At 48.5% G+C, this 24,975-nt stretch overlaps 1 protein-coding gene across 1 annotated transcript; it reads left to right on the top strand.

The window, feature by feature from the left end:
- On the top strand, positions 3,090–24,845 carry NMNAT2 (nicotinamide nucleotide adenylyltransferase 2). The gene is made up of 11 exons (XM_021404520.1): positions 3,090–3,226; positions 16,567–16,655; positions 17,013–17,080; positions 17,423–17,501; positions 17,990–18,116; positions 18,720–18,800; positions 18,892–18,936; positions 19,615–19,691; positions 20,973–21,074; positions 21,730–21,797; positions 21,950–24,845. Exons 1-11 carry the CDS (start codon positions 3,142–3,144, stop codon positions 22,050–22,052), a joined length of 924 nt encoding a protein of 307 aa, XP_021260195.1. The 5' UTR covers positions 3,090–3,141; the 3' UTR covers positions 22,053–24,845.

Below are 24,975 nucleotides of genomic sequence, written 5' to 3'. Positions count from 1 at the left end.
CTCTGGGCAACCTGTTCCTATTCTGAAAAAAAAAAAAAAAAAAGTCAAAATGCTGCTTTTCTTAAATAAATCCCTTTTAATCCTTATAATTCGTAAAGTATCTAATGGATTTACTTGTAATTCTCTGAGAACATGTGCTGTGCATTCTGGAAAGATATACCCTTTCACAGCAAAGAAAAGCTAAATCCAGCTTGGAAGGGAAGGAGAAAGAAGCCATTCCTGGGGAGCCACACTGAGTGTCTCCATCTCCCACCCCCATCATAGCCCAGCTCAGATCCTAACCACACGAATTGATTCTGCATGGCTGAGCTGTAACCTCAGACAGAATTAGAGATGCTAAAATGCCAGTGGAGCTATCTGCTGAATAGATGCAAGAGAGAAATCTGTTACCAGGCTGACCTTCCTGAGGAGATATCTTCAAAAGTCAGTTTGATGCCCTACAATTGTTGGGGACGGGCTGCAGAAGCCACTGCACAAGGCTTTTGGATCCACAATCTTCATGTGTCCTGAAGGGCCCCAGGAGCTTCACCCCACAGCACCTTTCAGCAGCTCCTTCCAGGACGTGAACCATGCCATGAGCAAAGATCTTGAGCTGGAAGAAGTCGCTACAGGCTGATTCCTCAGAGTAAATGAAACACTTGTTTCTGTGGGAAGCATAGGTTCATCCTGATGGCTTAGTTGGAGCTCAGGTCATCTGGGGCTCTGTGGGTACCCTGGTACTGCATGTGGTCATGGCAAGGACTGGCAGGGAGCACTCGTGCCTCACAGTTTGCAGCTGCTCCCTGGACTGAGGCTCTTCCACAGCCTCTCTCACAGCCTGGAAATTCACACTCACAGCTCTAGGATGTAAGACAGTGGGGAAAAAATACAAAATAACACCCCCCAGCCCCTGCCAAGCTGACATATTCTGTGTTGGAAGAAAGAGTCTCCTCCTGTACCCCCTGGATACAGGTAGGCTGTGCCACCAGCTCACTGACCACCACAATGGCTTGCCAGCATCACAGCACTCTCTTCCCGCACCGGCAGCGTTGCTAAGTGACAGCCGATGTACCGCATCTGTCATCCACCCGGCACTCATCCACCCCGCGCTCCTCAGAGAAGCACATATTTTCATTTTCTCCATTTGTACCTAACAGCAGCACCTGATGCTCCTGCCGGTGCAGGTTGTGCCTCTTGTGGAAGGCCATGAGGAAAAGACTCTCTGCACAAGCATTTCCTATGTAAATACAGTGGGAATAGGGTTAGGATTAGCAAAAAAAAATGTTTTTCGAGTGTCTTGCCTGTGCTTCAGTTTATTTCCTGTGAAAGGATGCACAACAGGATGAGAGCAATGTGGAAAAGAGCTTGTGCAGAGCCACCTCCTAGTTCAGTGCCAAAAACTTGTGAATTCAGGTCACCCAGTGCCCCTCCAGTGCTTCATCCAGCAGTCACACTCCCACCCAGAGGGGACTGAGTGTGTGAGGTTGCCACATTCAGGCACTTCACTTGTTAAATGCTAAGGGAAGAAATCAATGTCATATTAAATCAGCTTTGGGTGGAAAACAGACCTACTAAAACAATCAAACAAACAAAAAAAGGTGCTGATGTTTCATCAGTGCTTCAGTGTAGAAGAGCTCACCAGCACTTCATTTTTTTCAAGCACGGGGAGGTCATGATGCCATTCCTCAGCCTGTTTTCTGAAGAAGAGGTATCTGCCCCTCAGCCTCCACTGGTAACTTTTGATGCTGCTGGCTAACTTTTAACCAAAAAAGGAGAACAAATTTTACGAAGATGGACGCACAAGAACACACACGCATGAGCACACAAGTATGACCAAGACAGGCTTGAGGAATGCCCTCTTTTTCTGCTGTCACCCTGAGGCTGATAAATGCTAATTGAAGGCTGTAGTTTTAAAGGCAGAGCTACGTGGCACTGAACTGCAGAGAGTCACTGCATGTTCTGAAGCAGTGGCTCTCTCCCTTTTGAGACAAGCAAGGAGGTACAGCACAAAGAAGAGCCCAGCACAAACCTCCAGATCTCACCACATTCTCTGAAACATCAGATGTCCTTACACAGCTAGTGAGAAGGCATAGCACCACTGCTGAGGCAACCTAAAAGCACACCATGTCTTTCCTGATGATGTTATTTGTTCATTTAATTTTTTAACACTGTTCTCCCCACACAACCTGTGGAAGAAAGGGGGTCTGCTTCCCTGGCCTGCCAGTGTTTTGGGGGCACTCTTAGCCCTTCACATGTGTTAGGGGCACGAGGTACATTTAACTTAATGGCTGAGCTAATCCAGATGTGTACCTGAAGGATTTAGGGGTTCCCGAGCAACTCAATGACTTCTTGGGTTCCTTCCCCAGGGGGGCTGCCCTGCATATTGCTAGGGGGTGTAACAGAGGAGAGCAATGGATTTAACAGGTAGAGGAAGGGAAAGGAAAACTGGGTGGAAGCAAATAAATCCCTGCTGGGAGAAAAGGCTTTGTTTGGGAAATGGGGAGAAGCAGCAGCTGGAGACAGCCTCTGGGCAGTGGCTGAAGGCAACTACCCACAGCTCCATCTCAAGGAGCACAAATGAGAAATGAAGACAATTAGTCAGTCTCGTACTAGTTTACCTTGCAGTAAAGACTTTTTTTTGGCCCATCTATGGGAATTTCACTTCCTTCAGATGGTGAAAGAGAAGTGCTTAGTGCCCCCCAGGGTGGGGGGCTCTGGAGCCCTGGACAAGGGCGTGCAGTGATGGCTGCATGGCTGGGGTCTCCAGGGCCTTTGAGCAGGACTGTGGAGGGACACGCCACGTGGCTGCACCCAAACACCGAATTCGTGCAGGTGCATGCAGGGGGTGCCTGCCCACTGCCCCCATTCCCCGGGCGGCTGATGCAACGCATGTCCACTTGTGTCCCTGTGTTATGCGTGCGTACACAAACCAGCTTGGACCCTCGCGTGTCCTCGTGCCCGCGGCGGGCTCTGTGTACCCCAGGCTGCCCGCGCCAGCCCCGGGCGGGGGCGGGGGGAGGTCCCTGCTCCGTCCCCGCTCCCGCAGCCACGGCCCCGCCCTCTCTCCCGCCCCGGCCCCGCTCCCTTCCTCCCTCCCTCCCTCCCGCCGCCGCAGCCGCACCGAGACACAAAAAGCGGCTGGGGCTGGGCCGGGCCGAGACCATGACGGAGACCACCAAGACCCACGTTATCCTGCTGTCCTGCGGCACCTTCAACCCCATCACCAAGGGTCACATCCAGATGTTCGGTGAGTCCCGTCGGGACAGCGGTAGGGGGTCGGGGAGGGGCTGGGGACTATCCCTGGGGTCTAGAGGGGCACCGAGAGGAGTACAGGGGGGAGCACATCCAAGCGGAGCGGCCCGGGGGCTCCCTGGCCGGGCGCTGTCCGCGCTCGGTGGTGCTGAAGGAGCCGCGGGCGGGGGCGGCGGCACCGCAGGGCCGGGGCGGCTCCGGGGGCGCAGCGGCCGGGCGCTGTCCGCGGCGGGTGGTTCTGGAAGAGCGGAGGCACCTCAAGGCGGGGGGCTCGGGGCCGGGCCGGCCGGGCGCTGTCCGCGGAGGATGGTGATGAAGTCTCCGAGAGAGGAGGTGGTGGCGCGGTGCTGGCCTCGCCATCAACGGGCGGCCACCGCGGAAAACGGCCCCACGATGGGGAGAGGAGGCGAGATGGCTGATTTCTGTGTCATGGAGAAAGGCTGAAATCCAGGCTTGGGTTGTATTTGCGTTTCACGTAAGCTGCGAGAGTTCCTTGCTTTCATTCCCCTTGTCGCGCTCCTGCCCCCACAAAACCCTCGGGTTCGGTTCTGGCAAGGACTCTTGGCTGTGTTTATAAGCTGCTGCTCATCCGTAGGGTCTGCAAGTCTGCGGTCTCTGCAGCACTTTTATTTCCTCCCTGGCTGGGGAGGGAGGGACTGGGCCAAGCAGCTAAAGCCAGGTTTGTTGGAAGTGAACGAAATCACAGGCAGTCATTTGAAATATTAGACTACCCAGCTTTTCAGCTGATAATGAGTCAAAGGAATTGGAAACCTTCAGGTGAGATGATTGATATTACTGAACATCCATGAGATCCAAATGATGTAGATGCTAAAACCACTGCTACAGCCTGTTCAGGCAAGACAGAAGGGAGGGAGGGAAAAAGGGTGAGAGAGAGGAAGGGCAGTCTCTGTCAAAGGCAGTTTGACATGACATAAATACTGACCACTCAGATAAAGCTTGAAATGCCTTGAGATCCATATACAAGCAGCAGCTTACCTGAGGAAGGGGGTCCTGTTATTGTGAAGTGTCCACTATCGACCACCAAATGAAACAGGAGCAGAAAGATCAGCTCTTTTAACATACCTTCCTGGAGTGCAGAGAGAGGAACCATCCTTGATGTCTGATGGGAGATTTCAGGCTGGGGAGCAGATGCTGAAGGTCTCCTGCTATTGCTGGGGAAGCATCCCTAGGGTTTCTATAAGCTGTACATAGATTTCTAAGAAGAAAATTAATTGAAATCAGCTTGGGGTATTTCTGCATCAGGCTTTGTTTTTATAGATCATAATGAGATGGTCAGCAGCCTAGAAAATAATAGCTTTCTAGATGGAAAAGATCACAATGTAATTTCATTTTGTAAGTGCAAGCAGATTGTGTTCCCGGATACCAATACAATGAAAACTTCAAAAAATTATATCCCCTAATCTAAAAACAATTGCAAACAAAAAGGAACAAGAGGAACTATTTAAAAATCAAAACATAACTAAATGAAATTACCGAGACTTGTTCAATAGAAGTAACAATTGATAAAACAGATTTTGAAATCCACATTATTTAGTCCTAGATGGCATTCTGATTAAGAAAAGTAATACTAAAAATATCAGTGTGACCCATATTCACTGGACTAAATGCAAGTAACAACATTTATTTTAGAAAATAAGGATTCGTGAAATAACAGCACGCGGTGTGTATTTTCAGATTCTAAATGAGATTTTTTTATTATTTTTTTTTAAATTTTTTTGGCCCAGTGCTCTTCATACCTTTATCAGTCCCCTGAAATAAAATATATAATTCCTTCAGGTAAAAAGTGCCAATGATCACAAAGTGGAAATAATTGGAATTAATGATGATAATGAGCCAGTTGTGTTTCCTGACTTGGGCTGTTTGATAAAAAGATCTTGCTCAAACAGTGAGGTCAAATGCAAAGTCATGTGTCCAGTAAGGAGGAATGTACATCAAATATAAACAATAGGCAAACAAATGTCTTTTGCCAAACAGTGATGTTGTCGAGAACTGAGGAATGATTGTACACAGCCCACTGAATATGAATGGTGTGATGCTGTAAATAAAGCAACAAATGCAATCCTTGTGCATGCAAGCAGAGGAATATCAAGCACAGGAAGATAGGTTGTATTATTTTTACATACTGCATTAGCAAAACCCTTCCTGGAATAACAGTAACAAGAATTACATTAGCTCCGGAAACAGGCTTTATGGTGAGAGTTGAGAGAGGCTCAGTCTGGATCTACAAAAGCCGTTAAGGAGCGACTAGATCATGGCCTACGAGTATCTGCATGGGGGAGGGATGTGTGAGGGAAGGAGGCTGCTTTACTTAGCAGAGGAAGGACTGATGAGATACTGGAACAAGTTGGGGTACCACACAACTTCAGACTGGAAATTTGGTGCATGCTTTTGAGCAAAGCTAATCAACAAGTAAGAAAAGGCACTTGGGTACCTGGTGGATTCTCTGTCATTCAAAGGCTTAAAATCAAGGTTCAGAAATCTTTCAGGAAGACGTGGCTTGATGTGGAATTTTTGTTCTGTATGTCCTGGAGAGATCTTGGCCTATAAAGTTCTGAGATACCTGAATAGGGATATATGGGTCATCTACATGGAAACTGACTTCTAAACCCCCATCCATTTTTGTTTGAGGACCCCCCCCCCACCACCACCCCATTCCTATGTCTAAAAGAAGAATCACATGAGGGCAAGGGAATCCTGACCAAAACTTGTGTTACTTTTTTAGCTCTGTGCTATGAGAGCCTAGCAAAACCAGTACTCCATCCTGTAAATATTATATTTCCAACAGCTGAATTTGTGCAAAATGATTGTCTTTGTTTTCAGACAAATATTTGGGCTTCATGAGCCAGTTAGGATCATTTGTTTAATTTAAAGAGATACAATTGATCTATTTAAGTCATGGCATTTGTTAAGCTTAGAGGATATATAAGATTTGCACTGACGTGTTACTATAGACATACCACTGCATGCTCAGTTCTCAGTATGGATCTTGTCATGTTTTATTCAGGCCAAAGCCCAGCCTGTGTCCATAGGATTTTTGTCCGAATAAGAGATGCGTTAGCTATTTGAAAGTCCTTTCTAGTGGGGAAAAGGTTTCCTTGTTGTTATTTTTTCTCCTGATGTCAACTTCAGACTCAGTGTCATCTTTACGTTTGAGTTCCCAGGAAGCTGGGATTTTGTTACAACCCCAGACCTGAAGCTGCAGCCCATGACTGACCCTTGCATCTGTGTGGAGTAGAACTTACCTCAATAGGGCTCCATCTGCACTCTTCCAGTTCCATGGCTGGGTCACTGGGACTCATGAAACGAGCCTGATTCACATCTCTGTATATAAAGCAAATATAATGATATAAATACAAAATACAAATGTAACATATAATATAAAAGGAGGTAAGATATTGTGCTGTACAGCCATCCATATTAAAGGGTTGTGACAACACCCACATAGCCCCGAAAACACTCTGAGTTATTTGTGGTATCAAATGTGCTTTGAGATGTACGTATGTTCTGAGTCACAATTTTGAGTTGTATATTCTGTATTTCTGTGGCAATAAGAAACTCACCCTACAATGCTAGGGGAAGGAAAGGCATAAGATTAACATGTTATGAGACTTAACATAATGGTTGGCTTGGTTGGCTTCAGCCTGAGATGAAAATCCATCATCTCATTTATAGTTTAGAGAAGCATGGAGAAGGAAAGCAGGGGTCAAACTTAAATAAATCCTCTTTAATTTCCCTCTAGCACTGGACATTGAGCTCTGGGTATGTGCTTAGTCCTCTTCCCTTGCAGCAGACTGAGTTTGCCCTGTGGTGGACCCACTCTGGCCCCACTGCAGTTTTCCTGCTACTTCCTCTCCATGCAAGCAAGGCCACCCAAAGGACAAAAGCCAACAGGCCAATGTCAAAAGCAAAATTCAATCCACACAGTGCTGTAAATATACTGAAGCCTGTGCTGGCACTCCTCCAGGTGACGAGTGCCTGCTTGCTTTGACAAGTAAATCACTTCTCCACCTTGCCCCAGCACAGGGAACTCCAACACCATGGATTCCTTCTCTGGAGCATGAAACCACTGGGCAAGGTAGAAAGCATATTTTAAATACATTAAACAAACAAAACAACAACAAAAAACAACAACCACAAAGTACAATTCACTTTGAAGGCAATCTTGGGCTTGATGCTGGAATTAAAGGCGTCCCTGTGCAAGGTCAAAAGCTTCAGGATCACCATGGTTCACTCTCTGGGTATTTCTGGCCTGGAGAGAAAAAAATCTGAAGGGAAAAGCTTTTTCTGAGTGAGTTTCTTCATAGTACTTCATGGGAAAGGGCTTGGCCTGTTACATGAATGTGTGAAGTTCAGGAAGTTTCTGATGATTTCTGCAGATTGAAACATCAGGGCCTCAGGAGGGGGGAACAAATATCAGATCAGTCAAAGTGCCATGTTTTGATATAGATTTTTTTTTTCCTTTCTTAAATTATAGAACAAAAATTTTCTCTGCAAATACAATAATTCTCCATTTTGGCACATTTGACATTTGCTTCTGTCTCTATAAAGTTCTGAAACTCCACACAACCTGTCCTCTCACATGCAGCCTTCTGGCTTCCAGAGGATGACCTTTCACACCAACTTCAGTTTTACTGATAAAATTCTATGCCACTCTATCCACAGTCTGTTTCAACTTCAGAGCTTGGCCACCTATCTAACCTGACCCTTTCTGACATGCCCACTCCCCCATTACCATTTCCTCCTCTGCTCATCAACCTTCAATTACCAGAGCATTCCTTGGCCTCTTTGCCCTGCCAGAGAGTGGTTTCAAGCCCTGGCATTCATGAGATCCAGCTGCCTGGAGGCTGGGGGATGCTCAGAACTGGATTCAGAGGCAGCGCGTTGGGCAAACCCCAGAGAAAGGACCGTGATGAAGTTATTTCATTGTCTCACAGGCATCTGATTTTATTTACAATTTTTTTTCCATTATCAAGCATTGATAGTGCATTTAATCAAATCTATAATGTCTGTCTGTATCTAGACTATCATCTCTTGCAGTCTGGTTTATTGACTGCTGTGTTGCCTCAGCCCTGTGGATGCAACTTGTGCCATGTTGTTCAGATGTGGTCTTCTCACAGGGACTCTCAGCACCCTACATGCTTTACATCTGTTTTGTCCACTCAATCCCTTTCACACAGTGCCAAGTCCTGGATGCATGCAGAAAAACAAAGCTGATGCATTGTGTGAATCTGAAGTCCCAACATTCAGTAAATAGCCACTATCTTCCCTTCCCTACTCTCTTTGTTGAATTTTCCCTATATCCTGCATTGCATCTGTTATTGAGGAGAGCTTGTATTCCAGTCAGTAGACTGGTAAAAAATACTTCTGATAAAAAACAATGAAAGAGGACTCAGCCATCAAAAGTAAAACTCTCCATTGCGTTGCTTCTTAAGAGAATTTGAGCAATGAAAAATCCCAGTGGGCTGCTCCTTGCTTATTCAAAGCAGCTATTCCAAAGGCACAGCACTGAGCTCTGCTGCATTATGTAAACAGGCTTTGGAGATAAAGGGGCCAAGCTGGGTAAGGAAAGAGGGAGGAAGAAGCAGGGGCTGGGATTTTCACTGCTGTTGTGTTGTCTCTATAGCCTGAATTTCAAGAATCACATTTTCTTACTTGTTGAGACAACCAAAGTGCAAAGCTGTTTAATGAGCCTTTTGCTGCCTGAAACAGGGCTGCGAGAGATGTGAGCGGAGGGACAGTTTGTCCTGTCCCCTTTTCCTTAAATGCAAATACATCTGCAGAGGGCCAGGAGCATAATTCCCCATCTAGAAAAAGCTCATGCAGGGTCTTGAAAGGCTTTATCTCTGCAGTCTGCGACACGAGCAAGAAGTGAAGGCTGCCTTGTGCTTCCATTTCACCTCTGCTCCAAGATCTGAATGTGCAATTAGCTCCGGCGATCAATGAGCTAGAGGTAGCTGATGGGACTCTCTGTAGGACACTGCAGCTGCCAATGGGACTCAGGACGGCTTTGCTCCCCACTGCACTGGCATGGCATTGTTGGACTCAGGGGAGTGGAAGGATCAGCCAAGCAAGGACAAATATTGTTTATAATCCTCTGAGTGAGATATTACACGCTGGAAGTTGTAGCAGGGAAAACTCCACTTGTCCATGCTCCCAGCTCAGCATCCTTTACATTAACTTGTGCTGGGCTCTGCAACACCATGGAGGAACGCCCACTGACCCCTTGACCTCTCAAGCATCTTGTTCCATCCTCCTGACCCACAGAGAGGAGGAGCTTTGCCCAGCACCTGACTAAACTCCATCAGTAACCACTCAAGGATTCTTCTGAAATATTGATAAGCCCTTAAATATTTAGCAGTATTTATTACGGTCGATGAGGCACCGTGTTGTCTCTAAAACAATGCCACCTCCTGAAATGGGCCACACACCTCCTGCCTCAACCAAACGCAAGCAAACCCAGAAATCCAATCCTACAATGTTATTCCAATAAGAACCAGGGTCTGCACTTCCATTTCAAAACCACATCTGCTCACTGAGAGGCTCACACCTCCTGCATGGCTTTCTGGGTTACTTTTGGGTAGTGCCCATGGGATGCTGAGAACATCAATCACCTGAGCACTGCACCCCAACAGTGGCACCCGCATCTCCCATGTCACCTTGGATGCATCACTTCATCTCTGCCAGCAGGTGCTTCTAGGAAAGCAAAGCCAACCTAAGAGGAAGGTGAAGCCAGGGCACCTATGGATTTTGAGGAGAGCACGCTCTCTCTGGTGTTTATAACCTCTAAACAGAAGTGCTTCCCCAGTGCCACCATCACCTACCCAAGCAGAGCTGGATTTTTGAGGTGCTGTGGATGGAGAAAGCCCAGCAAAGACTGTGGTGTCACTAAAGGGCTCGCTCTGGTGGGAGATGAAACAGGAAAAGCCTTGGGGCTGGGGTGGAAGGAGACGAGCTCCTGTTGAGTGTGGCAACACTCAGCTCCTTTGCTTGGTGCAAGGACATTTCTAACGTGTTTTGCAGAAGAAGGGGTTCTCAAGAACTATCTTAGAACTGCCCCCAGCGCATGGAGGCATCCATCCCTGCTCCCTGCAGTGGGAACCAACACCTCTCTGAGGACAAGCAGCAAAGCACCTCTCCTACATCCACCACTATCCTGATAGAGGCAGAGCAGAACCATTTCCATGAAAGAATAGCAAAAATATTTGTCGTGTGCCCTTTGAAGCTCAGCTTGTCCTACTTGACTCTATCTGTGGGCCCAAGGCAATAGAAGTCATGCCTAAAGCAAGCTGTTGGGAATAGCTGGAACACACTCTCCTCTGTTTACCAAAGAGTTTATTTTGGTTACTGATATTTAGGCTCTAGCTGAAGCAGAGATACAGCCGTGCAATACAAGCTTGGGGCTAGATTCATGCTGGAAACTGATGGAGCTCTGTTGTGGACCAGCATTTGCCCTGAAAAAGTCGGTGGGATGTCCCTTGGGAGACAGGCAGCAACAAAAGTAGCCATCAGTGGTGACACTCATCCCCTGCTTCAGGCAAAGAATTTGATGGGTTTTGTGGCAAAACAAGACTGCTGTATCCCTGCAGCACCTTTTTCAGTTCCTTCCTGCTTGGGAGGGCACAATACTGCACTGTTCCGTGCTCCAGCTCAGTGGGCTCAGGGCATTTATTCTCAAATGCTCATCTGTAATCATTTTGGCACATTTATCTCTAAACGATGAGAAAATACTATGCTGGAAGGAAGAAAAGAGCTCCCTGCCTTTCTCCTGCAGCAAATCAGACCAGCCATCGCTCCCCTCCAAGCTGATGGCCAGGAGCAGTGGTGAGACTTCTTTCCTCACCACCACCAACACCTCAAGCCACCCAGGGAGCAGCTGTGGCTATCAAGCATCAGGTGAATATGGCTGGCAGGACTTGGCTGCCTGTGCTTCAGGTGAGATCCAGCAAGGTGCTGAGCACATTCACCTTGTCCTTCGCCAGGAGGACTTTCCCATCAAGTTCTCTGGGCAAAAAATGGTATCGTGTCTCATTACAGAATCACACAGAATTGCAAATGGTTGGGGTCAGAAGGGACCTTCGGGTCCATCTGCTTCCATCCTGCTCCAGCACAGCCACCCAGAGCAGTGTGCCCAGGACCATGTCCAAGTGGATTTGGAAATCTCCAGGTGGAAAACTCCACAGCCTCTATAGGCACCTGTGCCAGAGGTTGCTATAAATGGTGACAGTGACAGCATCATGCTAACCACGTGCCAGATGGAAAAGTGGGCCCAGTGCTTGCCCGGAGGAGCTGGTAACAGCTTCAACACAAGCTCCCCATAATGGCCCTCTGTACTCACTGCACACAGCTGATGGGGAATTCCTGCTTCCATCTGCTCCTTCCCTCCACTGTAGGATAAGTCAGCATTTTGGGAAAAGTGCTTTGACGTGGGTTGCTTTGCCAGATAATAGACTCTTCCTCTAGAGCATATTCTCAGTTTCCACAAACTGGAGTTTTTTCCCCAATTACTGTGTGCCTACTCGCACACATCCTGTTGCAATACTCTATTCCTGAGATAAGAGAAAAAACTGGGATGACTTTGATTTAAATTTGGATTTGAGTAATACCAGATAGGCTGCTCTTTGACAGCATCATCTGGTGGACCCAGATAGACTGGAACTGGTTGGCTCCCTGTCCACTGGGTCTCATGCTCTGCTATTTCTAGGACAGCTTGCTGTGAACTGACTCAGCCTTCAATCTTTTCCTTTTCTTCTGTTTTTTGTTTTGTTTTTTTTGTTTTGTTTTTTTTTTTTTAAGTCTCTAATTTCACTATTTTGTCCCAAAGCCAGGATTGGTGAGCAGGTGGTGGTGGATTTGGTCCCCTTGTTGTCCCTCAGGCAGTTGGGCACAGGTGGAGCATCTAGCTGGGCTTGCAGGTTTTAAAAACACAGCCTCCACCTCTGTTCTCAAGGCACTTGCTGGCCATTTCTTTTTTATGCCTACAAAAAGCCATTAAAAGAAAAGTGCAGCAACAACTGAAGCCACTTACCATGAAAGTCCCTTCCAATTTTCTTATTTCTGCAATGCCTAGATGCAGCTATGGACTAACAGGGTTGGGGGGGAAGTGTAACAGAGCAATTAGCTTGGAGATGAAAATCATTAAGCATTATGGGGCTTAATGGGATATTTCTTCCCCCTCCTCCTGCTTCTTTGGAAAGGGAAGCTCTCCTTGGAGGGCAGCCAGGGCTTGTTTCTGTAGCAGAAGCGTCATCCTGGCCCTCAGGGACTCACTGCGGCTCCTGGGGAGTACGGAAAGCAGGGCAGGAGGCACAGGAGCCAGGCTCCGTGGTGAGGATGGGGACAGCTTGGAGGGGGCTCAGCCTCACTGGCAGCAGCCCAGAGACAGAGGGACAACAGTGTTGTCCCACACCTCAGCCTCAATAACTACCCCAGCCTGCTGCCACGGTAATCTCATTTTTCAGCATTTTTGAAGGCCCGAATGGATGTAGCCACAAATATATCCCTGACTTGGCATTCAGAGTCATATATATATTTATATAAATCACTCAATTAGGCTGAGAATTATTTCTGGCTCCTTGCCTGACAGGATTTAGATAGGTAAAGCATCATGCTTGCGTATCTGGGTCACTCACCCCGCAGGAGGAGGTACTTTGGCCAGGGGGCCGGCACCTGTGGGTTTGCAGTGCTGTCCCTGTAGCATCCCATGGGCGGCATCTCTTCCTCTGCAAAAAATAAATAAAAGATAAGAATAAAAAGGAGAAAAAGGAACTCCTAGGGAGGCACATGAATCTGATACAAAGGCATTTGAATTCACACCTTGAAAAACGAAGTGCAAGGAATACTTGATTTCATTAACAGCAGCTTAGGTGATGGAGAAACACCAGTGGAGCAGAAGCGTTACGATTAAATATGCTCAGTGAGAATCGCCAAAAAGAAACGTCTCTTAAATAAGCAGTGATTTCCTAGCAGGGAAGCAGGATGCTGATTTTTTTATGTGATCTGGACAACATAATGATTTATTGTTTTTGTAGCCCTGAGGAGCACCTTGTGATCAGTCTTGCCTCACCATCGTTTTGCAGAACATTGACAGTGCCAAAAACACACAAAATGCTTCCATGGCGGAGGGGAGGAAGGTTGGGCTGGGGACATTTCAGCCCGGACCAGTTCTCCCATGCCAGCCCAAGGCAAGCAAACTGTTGGTTTGGAAACATTGCCATGAGGCTGATCACAACGGCAACAGTCCAGAAACCCAGCAGAATTGGGACTCAGACCCTGAGACCCTTTACGGTATCACAAAAGGTTAACCATTAACCCTAATCAGAAAGGATATCCCTTAACAATAACACAAATTGGTAACCCTAAACCTTAACCCAAAAGTGTCTCTTAATCCTAATGCAAAATGGTAAGCATCATCCCTTAACCCTAACACCAAATGGTAACCCTTAACCCTAACATAAAAGATTAATCCTTGACCCTTAACCCTAACCCAAAAGGGTAACCCCTAAACTTAACACAAATTGTTAGCCCTAAACCCTTAAACCTAAGCCAAAATAATAACCCTCAACACTAACCAAAAAGAGGAACCATTAATCCTTATCCATAAAAAGAAGATATTTTTCCCAGGCAAAAATCTTTGAGCAAGCAGGGAGATAAGGCTGGGAGCTGCATGGACATCTGACCGTAAAGAATGAAGATGGGAAGAGGAACACAATGCTATTGCATTGTCTTTGGCACTGCCATGGCACAAAGGAGTCTTCAACCTGGTCTCCAAAAGCAGAATGTTTTAGACTAAAATTACAACAGGCTCTATCTAGAAAAGCTTTTTCTGAGAGTGTGGAATGACCTGGGGGTTTGGAGAAAGCATCAAAACATCAGAACAGCCCTAACAGTTCCAAGCAATGTCCCACCAAAACCAGCATCCCATTTCCAACCCCCAAAACCCAGAAAATAACACTTGGGTTGGCTCAGAGTGACTCAGATCAACCCCACATAATGCAAAGCACCACTTTGGGCTGGAAGACCACACCATGAAAATCTAAAGTAATTTTGTCTTGCCTTGTGCAGAAGATGATACTCAGAGCTGGATAAGCTTATGTGTTTGGACAGGCGTGGCAACGGCTGCCTGTAGCTTTCTCTATGCACTGAAGAGTAATTCAGCCCAAGAAAACTGAATCAGTTAAGAAACACAAAGCTTTAATGCAGTCTTGTGATTATAGCACCAATGTATTGAGATGCTGCAAGCTAACACTGCAATTTTGTGGCACCCTAAAGCCACCTGCCCCAGGTCCCCAATCACTGTCCTGGCCTCTACATTCTGTCCCCTGGTATTCGTGTTCTGCCCCATGATATTCATCTTCTGTCTCATATTCCTGATGCTTGCCTGAAGCTGCTGGATTTGGCCACCAAAAACTCAAGGCCAACTAAGAGCTTTGGTCACCTTTACAGCCACGAAGCAGAGGTAACATACATACCATTTTATTGTCCTTGGAGTAAATGTTAGAAAGATGCTGTACATGAATGAGAGGGCTTGGAGGTGAACAGATCATTGACCTCAATCTTCTCTAGGTAAGGAAAATTCAAGCCAAGGCAAAGCAGAGACTAATGAGAGGATGCGTTAATTGAAAAATCGATAATGTTTTTTGTTAGTGAATTTCTTTCTTTTTTTTCTATTTTAATTGCAAGATGTATACTCTGTGCTGTCTTTTCTAAAAGATCTGTAAGAGGTACCAGGACACAGCTTCTGTGAAGGATGTCAGAAAGGTCAGGTTCAGAAAAAAAAAGACTTTTTCCCCCTTTCTGACTGATTAATTGTAAAGGTAGTGATGGGAAGGCAATTAACATCACTAGCAGCATACAAGGAGCATCCAAGAGGGAGAAGCTGCCACTCTTTCCCTATGATTCCTTTTAGGCCTTTGTGGGGACTGGTTCAGTGTTTCTGGAGGTCCTGAGTAGGCACAAGGGGCTCTAAAGCTTCTGCGTAGACTGTTTTTATGTACATAATTTATACCATGCATAGCAATAATTATGCAGTAGCGCTGACCTAGTATCGCTGCAAATGAAAGGATGAGAGAGTGCCCCCAGGAATGGTGGCCTTCAACCACAGGGATGTCCCTTGGTCCTTGGCTCTTCCATCACTACCCTGGGTGCTCATCCCAGCACGCACAAAAGGGGATGACCTCCCAGAAATCCCACCCACTATCTCTACTTCTCTAGAGCACCCTGTCCAACCCATTTTCTCCCCCTTGGTGACCCTATACCACAGGGTTGGGCTGGGTCAGTGAGAACCACTGGTGGGGGGAGATGCTCCATCTGGATCTCAACAGGCAGAGGAATACCCAGCAAAGATGGGAAAAACAGAAAAGGATTCAAGCCAAACTGCTGGTGTTAACCCCTTCGAGGCCAGGATCCCAGAGGCAGGCAGGGTAGCTTTAGGTATGTCTAATTCAGGCATTCAAGATTTGCTCCTTGCTCCACTGCACAGATTTAATTATTTAACCCCATTTTTACTTCTCTGGGATCTAACATGCACAGAGAACAACTGGGAAGAAAGCCAGAAAGAGGGTTTAGGGTGAGTCTAGGAGATGCATTAAGGCTAACAAATGTCCCACAGGATGTCCCCGGGACCTAGGGCAGCTCAGAGCACAGGAAACAAAAGTCCACAGCAATCATAGTGCCTTTCTTGTCTTCTAAGTGCCCCAACAACTGTTTCTGTGAACAATAGTCCTTTTTCTGCATGTCAAAACTTGAAAGAACACAATAATTTTGCCCAAGCAGTTCTACACGGGTTTTTGTTAATGCAGAAGAAAAGTGGCTTTAGATAGGGACACAGGTACATGGGCACACCTGGGGGTGCTCTTCATCCAAAGGAAAGGACTCGTCTGCACCCAGGGAACTGCTTGGCTTTGTGCATCACCTCCTGAGCTCAGCTGGGTTCCTCTGGGTCAGCCAAAAGAGCCCAGGACCTTTCCACCCACCATAAATCCTTCCCACAGTATTTTTAGGTCCTCGGGAAGGCCAGTGCTCAGCATCGCTACCAGCCCCTGTCAGCAGGGATGACTGAACAACCCCCGCCCCAATTCTCTGCCTTCCTGCTGCACCCTGTGCCCTTTCCTGCTCACTCCAAGCTCAGACAACCAAAGCAACCCCAAAACAAAAACAAATGGCCTCACTCCTCCTCTTCAATCTCATATCTGCCTCTGGGGCTGACATTATTGAAGATGTTTTTCTACCTTGTCTCAAAGCACTGAGGGTTGTTTTTTGTTTTGTTGGGCTTGGTGGATTGGGTTAATGCACTGATCCCCTCTTGTCCTCCTCTAGAGAGAGCCCGTGATTACCTGCACAAGACTGGACGGTTCATCGTCATCGGTGGCATTGTCTCTCCTGTGCATGATTCCTATGGAAAGACAGTGAGTCGCTCCTGTTATCTCTTCTTTGCACGTGCAATGCTAAGCATTGAGAAGCCACAAGAAAGCCTCCAAGAGGATGAAGAGGGGTAAAGCCAGCCAGCCTTCAGATAAAACTTGCAGTGAGAGCCTGAAACTGGATAAAATAAGAAAGCAAAGACAAATGCTACCATCCAAAAAGATGGGATTAGTTTTCTTTGGGCTGTTTTGGTTAAATGATCTTAAAGCCAATTTTTATCATAATACAAATGAGTTTTATTCCGGAAAGGAAAAAAATCTAAAGTAGGAGAGGAGATTCTGCTCTTCTTTATGCCATCTTTATGGACTGCCTCCTTTTAATCCTCAGTTTTATTGTTCCAGGGCCTGGTGTCCAGCCGGCACCGCCTGACCATGTGCCAGCTGGCCGTGCAGTCCTCCGACTGGATCCGGTGAGTGACAAAGACCACTGCAGGAAGGGGGTGCTAGGGCTACAGAGCAGCAATCCCTGGTCCACGGGAGCCCATGCCTGAGCTGAGACCAGCAATGCCATCAGGAAGATCACACTACATGCAGATATATCCAAACCAAATGGATCGGGAGTCACGAGTACTGAGGAGTCTGAGCATGGGCAGGTGTTCAGGTTCTCTCCCACTCCAGGACAGGGAAGAGACATAGAGGGATGAAGCCATCAGGGAGAGCTGGGTGGAAGGTTTGCAGGAAGGAGGTGGTGTGGTGAGGACGTAAAGGCAGCGGCCACCAACCAATGCTGCTGGCTCTGTGTGTTCCTGCAGGGTGGATCCCTGGGAGTGCTACCAGGACACCTGGCAGACCACCTGCAGCGTGCTGGAGCACCACCGCGACCTGATGAAGGTGAGTCCCTCTGCACCTCATGTCCTGCACCAGAATCAGGCTGCAGACACCATCCTCTGCCTGGCTGGGCTCTTGAGCCCAGAGGTGGATATCAAAGCCTAGAGCATGGCTGGGACAGATGGAGAAGGGACATAATCCTGACCTGAAGAAGTATGCAAGGCATCTTGTCACAGTTGTTCTCTGCTCCTCTTCCCTGCCTGTGAAAGCAAATTGAACCCCTTGGATCAACTGCCTATGTTACCACCGATCAGCAGGGAACAAACAAGTTTTTTCTCTTAATAAAGGAGCAATAGGGTCCTACTAGCCCAAGACCCATTTGGTGAGATTATAAAGCCACAAGAAAGCCAAAGTGAGATGGGTGGGTCTGTCACTAATGATGACCTTCATCTTCAGTGGGAAGGGATGACTTCTGGGGCAGGAAAGGTTTTGGGAGGCAACTCCAGCCTTGGGGAAGCCATCTTTACAATTAAACTTCTCCCTTGCTGCAGAGAGTGACCGGCTGCATCCTCTCCAATGTCAACACCCCCTCCATTACCCCCGTGATCGGACAGCCCCAGAATGAGTCTACGCAGCCTATCTACCAGAACAACAACGTGTCCAACAAGCCCACCGCAGGTAGGTGGCACTGGGGAGGGAGGGGAGGAGCTGGCCACCTGTTCCTCACACCCCATAGTGAGGTACCAAACACTAGCTCTAGAGCGTTCCTGAGCTCCTCCTCTTTCACCTGTAATGGTGGAGAAGTGTTCCCTTCCCCTCCTTGCAGTTTTCTGGCTTGCTGGCACCGCTGGCGATGGGGAATAGCAGTGTGCTTGTGCTCCTTGCAGCCTCAGGGTCCCCAACCTGCCTCACGACTCAGAATTATTTTTGGTTGGTCTCAAATTTAACAAAAGATTTCTATAACTCCATGTTAAGCCGACCTGTTTCCATGCTCCTGATGAACACCAGCCCAGCTCCCTCTGCACTCCTGACTGCGTATTTCTGTTCTTTCCTGCTCCAGCTGAAAAAAACAATCGTTTTATTTTTCAGCTGACCTGGGTGAGGTCTCTCAGCAGGCTCATACTGCCTGAGGGATATTTGGTTATTTGAAGGCTGAGTCATCTGCCAGAGGAGATGTGGGAGTTGCTGTCCCCATGCATGGCAGCATCCCATGCTCCATACGGGCAGTCAGCCATGGATGAAACCTCTCCCCATCTTACTTTCCTTCTTCTCTGCCTTCAGCAAAGATCTTGGGGAAGGTAGGAGAGAGCCTGAGTCGGATCTGCTGTGTTCGCCCACCCATGGAGCGCTTCACCTTTGTGGGTAGGTACAGGAGTACAGCATCGTCCCCAGCCCCATCTGCCTCCCCAGCATCCCCTGCAAGGCTCCAGCGCCTCTCTTCTTCCCCCCCCAGATGAAAATGCCAACCTGGGGACAGTGATGAGATACGAGGAGATTGGTGAGTACACATCCCCCAAACACCACACAGCACCACCAGAAACCTGGTGGCAAGCAAGGGATGCTGAACCACCACTACCCCTGGCGCTAGGCAGCATGGCTTGGGGCTGAAATGGGAGCAGTGCTGAGCTGCTCTGAGTCTCCTCTGCCCACCCCTCCCTACCTGGGCAGTTTTGTAGCTTTCCTCTATGGTTTTGCAAACAAATCCTAAAAGCTGCAGTGCTTCATCATTCAGTTGTCCAGCTCAGCTTTGCTGTAGGAGAATCCAGCCATGCCCAAGGCTCTGTGAAGCTCCATATATCTCTGCAGATCAAGCCCCCACAACAGGTCACAAAGCACTTATGTGTGTCCAAAAATGAAGAAATGCCTCCTGATCCCATGGGATACCACACCTTCAGAGCACGTCTAGGTGGCTCAGCAGCCCACAGCAGTGCTAGCAATGACCCAGCAGTGCAGGAGAGTGCACAGGGTAGTTCAAGGTAGGCTTTCTGTTTAGCACCACTGGGAATGCAAGGAGGACTGTAGGATCTTTAGCAGAATTCATTTTGGCAGGGGATGTTTTTTTGGTGGGAGAGGACTCCTTTGAGCAGAGCAATGGAATGGCAAGAAAGCAGGGGGGTGGAGGAGTGCTCAGCCCCATTTGCCCCCATCTCTGAGCTGTTCTGCTTCCTTCCTTCAGAACTCCGCATCCTCCTGCTCTGCGGCAGTGACCTGCTGGAGTCCTTCTGCATCCCGGGCCTCTGGAATGAGTCTGATGTGAGTCTCTACCAGGGCCTCTTGCTCCCCTTCCCTGGGCTCCATCCCTCTCCCTCCACCACCCCCCAGGTGCTGCCCTGGTCTTCCAGGCTTGGAGCAGCCATCCCTGCGTCCCCACCACCTCCATCACTTGCCTCTGCTGCATGAACAGCAGGGGCTTCTGCGCTCCTGGCTTACAAAAACTGAAGTAAGAGAAGTGCTGCCCTGATGTTAGAAATGAAAGACCATTAAAACCATAACAGCAACTTGCACCTAAGAAAAGAAGAATAAATAATAATAATAATAATAAGTAAAATAATAACAAAAGAAGAAAAGAATTAAGACTGAGCAGCAAAATAGTCTCAGCCCCTCAGCCAGACATTGCCTGACACCATCTCACACGTGGGCAAGCAATCTGCAATAATGGCTACAGTGAGATGGGGGGAGAGCAGTCGAGACCACATCCACATGGCAGAACGCATGACAAATGATGGAGAAGCTGCTTTTATCCTCCCTTGCAAAGGCAGACCCAACCTGTAGATGGCAAATGACCTCTACACAGATGGCGAGCTCTGTGTTTGGCTTTGATGCTGGTTGCTTTTACAGTGTCCCACTAGGATTCAGGCACATTTCAGTGCACTGATATGAGCCCATCTCAAACACTACTAAAAATGAAAAACGCTTCAGTTAGCACTGGTGGAGCCACCGAACTCCCACACCGGTCAGAGCAGTCTGCTCCAGCAAACAGGAGGGTGCAGGGATCCATGCACCAGCCCAGGAATCCTCTTCCCTTCCACCCTGAGGAGAGCCTGGCCATGGAGATCAGCTGCAGAGCTCCATCTTCGACACTAGTGCATACTAACATCAACACAAAGAAATCCAGGGATGAGGGGCTGTAAAGACAACAAGGCTGGTGCAGCAGTGCAGCTGCTGCCTCCTCCACTCCAATCTGCAGTGAGGCAGAGTTCATGTCATCCTCAGGCAACATCTGCTGCTGCTGCCCTTTCTACCATGACAAGTTCTCCCTGAAGCCTAACTTCAACATTCATTAACAGAGTTTAACCCTGTTCCCTTTTATTTCATCCACCACAGATCACTCTGTGTGTCACCAGCACCACTCCTTAATTAATCCAAGTTTTTGCCAAAGGTTGTCCAGGAAGAGAAAATTTGAGGTTAACCCCATCCAAGTTTTGCCAAGCACTCACAGGGTGTGCAGCTCAGTTTGGGGGGGAGGAGTGGAAGACAGTGGCAGATTTTGCCCTGGCAGGTTGTGAAAACTCTCTTTGGGTTAATTCTATCCAGATGGAGGTGATTGTCGGGGAGTTTGGGATTGTGGTGGTGCCCCGGGATGGAGCAGACCCTGACCGGATCATGAACCACTCCTCAATACTCCGCAAGTACAAAGTAAGTGCATTCGTACATGGTCAGGGAGCCATAGAATCATGGAATATCCTGAGTTAGAAAGGACCCTCAGGGATCATTGAGCCCAACACCTGCCCCCACACAGCACCACCCAAACCCTGAGGCTGAGAGCAGCATCCCAGCGCTCCCTGAGCTTGGGCCCCCATGGGGCAGAGCCTCTCCCTACTCCCCAAATCTCCCCTGACACAGCTCCATGCCATTCCCTCAGGCCCTGCTGCTGTTCCCAGAGAGCAGAGCTCAGTGCCGTCCCCTTGCTCCCCGCAAGGAGCTGCCACGGCCACCAGCCCTTCCTCAGCCAGTTCTGCTCTGGGCTGAACAAACCACAGGACCTCAGCTGCTCCTCATACATCTCGCTCTTCAGACTTTTTGCTGTCCTTGTTGCCCTCACTGTCGCCCTTTGCTACACACTTTCCATGAGATTAAACCTTCTTGAGAGCCTGGAAGTACCCCCCAGCCCCACCAGCATGACACTGGACATGGGACCTGGAGAGTTCCCCCCTTGGTTTTGCCTCAGCTGCTAACTGGGATCATTAGCGTGGCCACCAAACATTAGATCCCCATGGCCAACCAGGCACGGGTGGGGCAAACACTGATTTTCATCCCTCCCTTTGCTCACCTCTTCTTTCTCCCCCCACAGAACAACATCCTGGTGGTGAAGGACGACTCGAACCACCCCATGTCGGTCGTCAGCTCCACCAAAAGCAGGTGGGTGGCGCTGAGGGTACCCCCAGCCAACCCCTCCAATCACAGGAACACCACAGAGTCCCTAGCCCCTGCTCAGGAAGCCCTAATTCCTGGAAGGGGACCCACCAACCTCCCACATGTGCTCTGACCCTTCTCTTCTCCTTCTCCCCTAGACTGGCCCTGCAGCACGGGGATGGACACGTTGTGGATTACCTCTGCCAGCCTGTCATTGACTACATCCTCAAGAGCCAGCTCTACATCAACGCCTCCGGCTAAGTGCCAGAGGCCCTGCAGCAGAACAGCCCTGTCGTCCCATGTCCCTACAGCTCTCCATCACACTTTTCTCTCTCTTTCTGTGTCTCCATCTCTCTCCCTACCCCATGGCCTCTCACTCTCGGCGCAGCAACATCCAGGGAATGGCGGCACGGCCCCACGGGGAATGGTTTGGTCTCTTTTTTTTTTATGGGAACTGTCCTCCCCGCTGTGTGCGGGGAAGTAGGGGGGCAGAGATGTGCTCACTGGGGGGCAGCTCCATCCCCCCTCCCAGTATGTCACTGGGAATTGGTCCCCTCAGTCCGTCCTCCCAGCATGCTCAGAGCAGGGGCTTCCTCTTTGCTCAACAAATCCAGGTGGACTTTTTTTTTTTTTTAATTAAATAGTTGTAGTGCAAGCTCCTTAGATCTCTTGCCACAATGCCCTGCTTCCCAGTGAATCCTAGTGGGCAGTGGGCAGGTGTAATGCAGGTAGTTCTTTGCCCCGCAAACCCTGCTCAGGCCAGCAGTAGGACAACCCAGCCACCAAAATCCTCCACTTGGCCCTGACAAGTCATGGAGATGGTGTTTCTGAAGGGGCAAGCATTGCTGCCACAGCATAATTTACCATGGGAATGTCACATCTCACTTCTCCTTGTCTGCAAGTGAGCCCAACCCATCCCAAAGCCAAGGACTGATGCTCTACTCCAGCCCCATGTCAAAAGAGACAGCCTACAGCCCCTAGGAAAGGGATCTTCCATTTACAATGCCAAGAAGCGAAGGAGGAAGAGGGAAAGAGGTGGCCCAGAGCCACTGATGAGAACTGCCCCAGGCCTGGCTGCGCTGTCTGGGACTGGGTCCATCCTCATCCTCAAGCCTCCAGCTCCCCTACGCTGGCTGTAAAATTCCCATTTTTCCTTCCTCTCCCTCCCTCTTCCTGCCCTTGAAAAGTTTACGCATGGTATTTTTGCCCTTCCACACTGGCTTCAGGTACTTCACACAACCCTTGGGACAAGCCAGTCTCCTACTTTCCTGCCTGTGACATGCCTGGTGGAACCTGGTCAGCCAGATGCCAAAAAATAAGGCATGTAGCATAGAGCAAAAGGGAATAATTTGAGTCCTGCAGAGATGAGGGTTACTTAAGTGGGCTGCAGTCCTGCTGGGTATCCCAGGGTGCAAGGACCCTGCTGGTCCTGATGGCTCAGCCTCTTGAAAGATGACAGCCGCAGGGAGGTACAGTCTTGCTTTCCTCCGCACCTTTCCCCCTCCCTTTGCTCTTTCCAACTTCACATCTCTAGTGTCTATAGCTCCTGGACATCTGCCCATTCCCCACATACCTGGGCTGGTAAGACTTAGGGAATTCTAGGGCATTTTGCTTATGTCCAGCAAGGGACAGTGCTGTGTCAACACACATGAAGGACGAGACTATTTCAGGATGTTTTGGTCAAAGAAAGGAAAGAGCTGGCTTTATTTTTTTTTTCACACCTATGAAAAGTCACAAGCTGCTCTTTGGAAGCTCCAGAGATGAGGCTTTGCACTAACGCTGCTGACCTGCTGGACACTGCTGTCTTCTGTGTTGCAAGTGTGCCACAGCCCCCTCCAGAGAAGGCAGCTGTCACCTCCCTAACAGCAGAAACCTTGGGCAAAATGACACAGTCTGCACATACAAGGTCCTTGCAGCAAACACGCCGAATCCCTCAGATCCAGCCCTGCTATTTCCAGGCAGTTGCGTACATACCTTGAGGGGTGAGGGGTACAGAGATCCCAGACCAGGGAGGGCGGCAAGAGCATGCAGGGACACTTCTTCTCCAGGGATGAGCCCCCATCCTGCTGAGCCCCCTGAGCTAACGCTTTGACAGGTTCTAGCTGGGTAGCTCACCCGTGAACACCCGACCTACATAAGCTGATAGCTAGACTCCTCTAAATCCATTGCCTCTGCTGTCCCCTGTCTTCGGGTTTCCAGCCTGTTTTTCCTCTCCACTCCAACACAGGAGTCATTCCCGGAAACATCCACAGACATCACCCACGTTTCTTAGCTCCAAGCTGGAGGAGACGGAGTACACACACGTACACACACACAAAGGGATTTGAACCTCTGGGAGAGGTGAAGAAGCTGAAGAGGAAGGAAAGATGGTGGCTTTTGAGAGAGAAAAGACAATGGAAAAACAAAAGAGGAGACGAAGAAGGAGCGAAGGTGGCAAGTCTGAGAGCAAGCTCAGATCCCCTTCTCCTCCCTCCCTCAGGTACACGAGATGGGACGTGCAGGAAGCCAGCTGGGTTTCCATCTCATCGTGGTTAGGACGGCATGCCTTAGAGACATAGCGTTGTGATAGAGATGATGAGTATATTCTGTCTTACTAGTCTTATCTACGCCTTCATGTATCTGCTCAGTAAAACTCACAGAACGGGGCAAGGACGGGGTGGGAGGGGGGTTTGTTACAGGTCAGGCAATGCTGGGACTGGTTTGGAAAACCTCTGTGGGTGGGTATGGAAAAACTCATCCCTTGAGATCCACGCAGATGGTGGGGAGGCGAGGAAGGGGCTTTCCAGCACTGCTGGGGTGGGAGGCAGCTCCTGGGTGCGGGTCTTTGAACCTCTGATTTTAAACAGTGGGATTTGCTGAAAGAGAAATGAACTCCAAATGTCTTTTGGAAAATAAAAAGGGGGGCGGGGGGAAGGGCTGAAGTTGCCATGCCACCGATTTCACTTTTGTGAAAGGTTTTGGAGCCTAATTTTTTTTTTTTCTTCTGTTGCTATATAAAGAAAATGGTCATTGACAAAAGAAAAAAACTTTATCAGCAAAATGTTTAAATTATGTAATAAACAAAACAAAAGGAAAAAAAAAAAAAGATGCTACTGGTGTCATCATCTTTCCCTGCTGCTGTGCCATTTCAAACCCAAACCAGCTCCAGATGGAACCAGCCTGAGGAATGTGAGCTGCTGGCCAA

This window comes from Numida meleagris, chromosome 7 (assembly GCF_002078875.1).
Source record: "Numida meleagris isolate 19003 breed g44 Domestic line chromosome 7, NumMel1.0, whole genome shotgun sequence".
NCBI classification, from domain to species: domain Eukaryota; kingdom Metazoa; phylum Chordata; class Aves; order Galliformes; family Numididae; genus Numida; species Numida meleagris.
The sequence above is the reverse complement of the archived record's forward strand: the minus strand, read 5'-3'. Positions and strand labels throughout refer to the sequence as shown.

Coding starts and splice junctions, on each gene's coding strand:
- NMNAT2 (XM_021404520.1), top strand. CDS start 3,142: ATGACGGAGACCACCAAGACCCACGTTATCCTGCTGTCCTGCGGCACC. Junction 3,227..16,566: donor GGGTCACATCCAGATGTTCG/GTGAGTCCCGTC, acceptor GTCCTCCTCTAG/AGAGAGCCCGTGATTACCTG. Junction 19,692..20,972: donor GCCTCTGGAATGAGTCTGAT/GTGAGTCTCTAC, acceptor AATTCTATCCAG/ATGGAGGTGATTGTCGGGGA.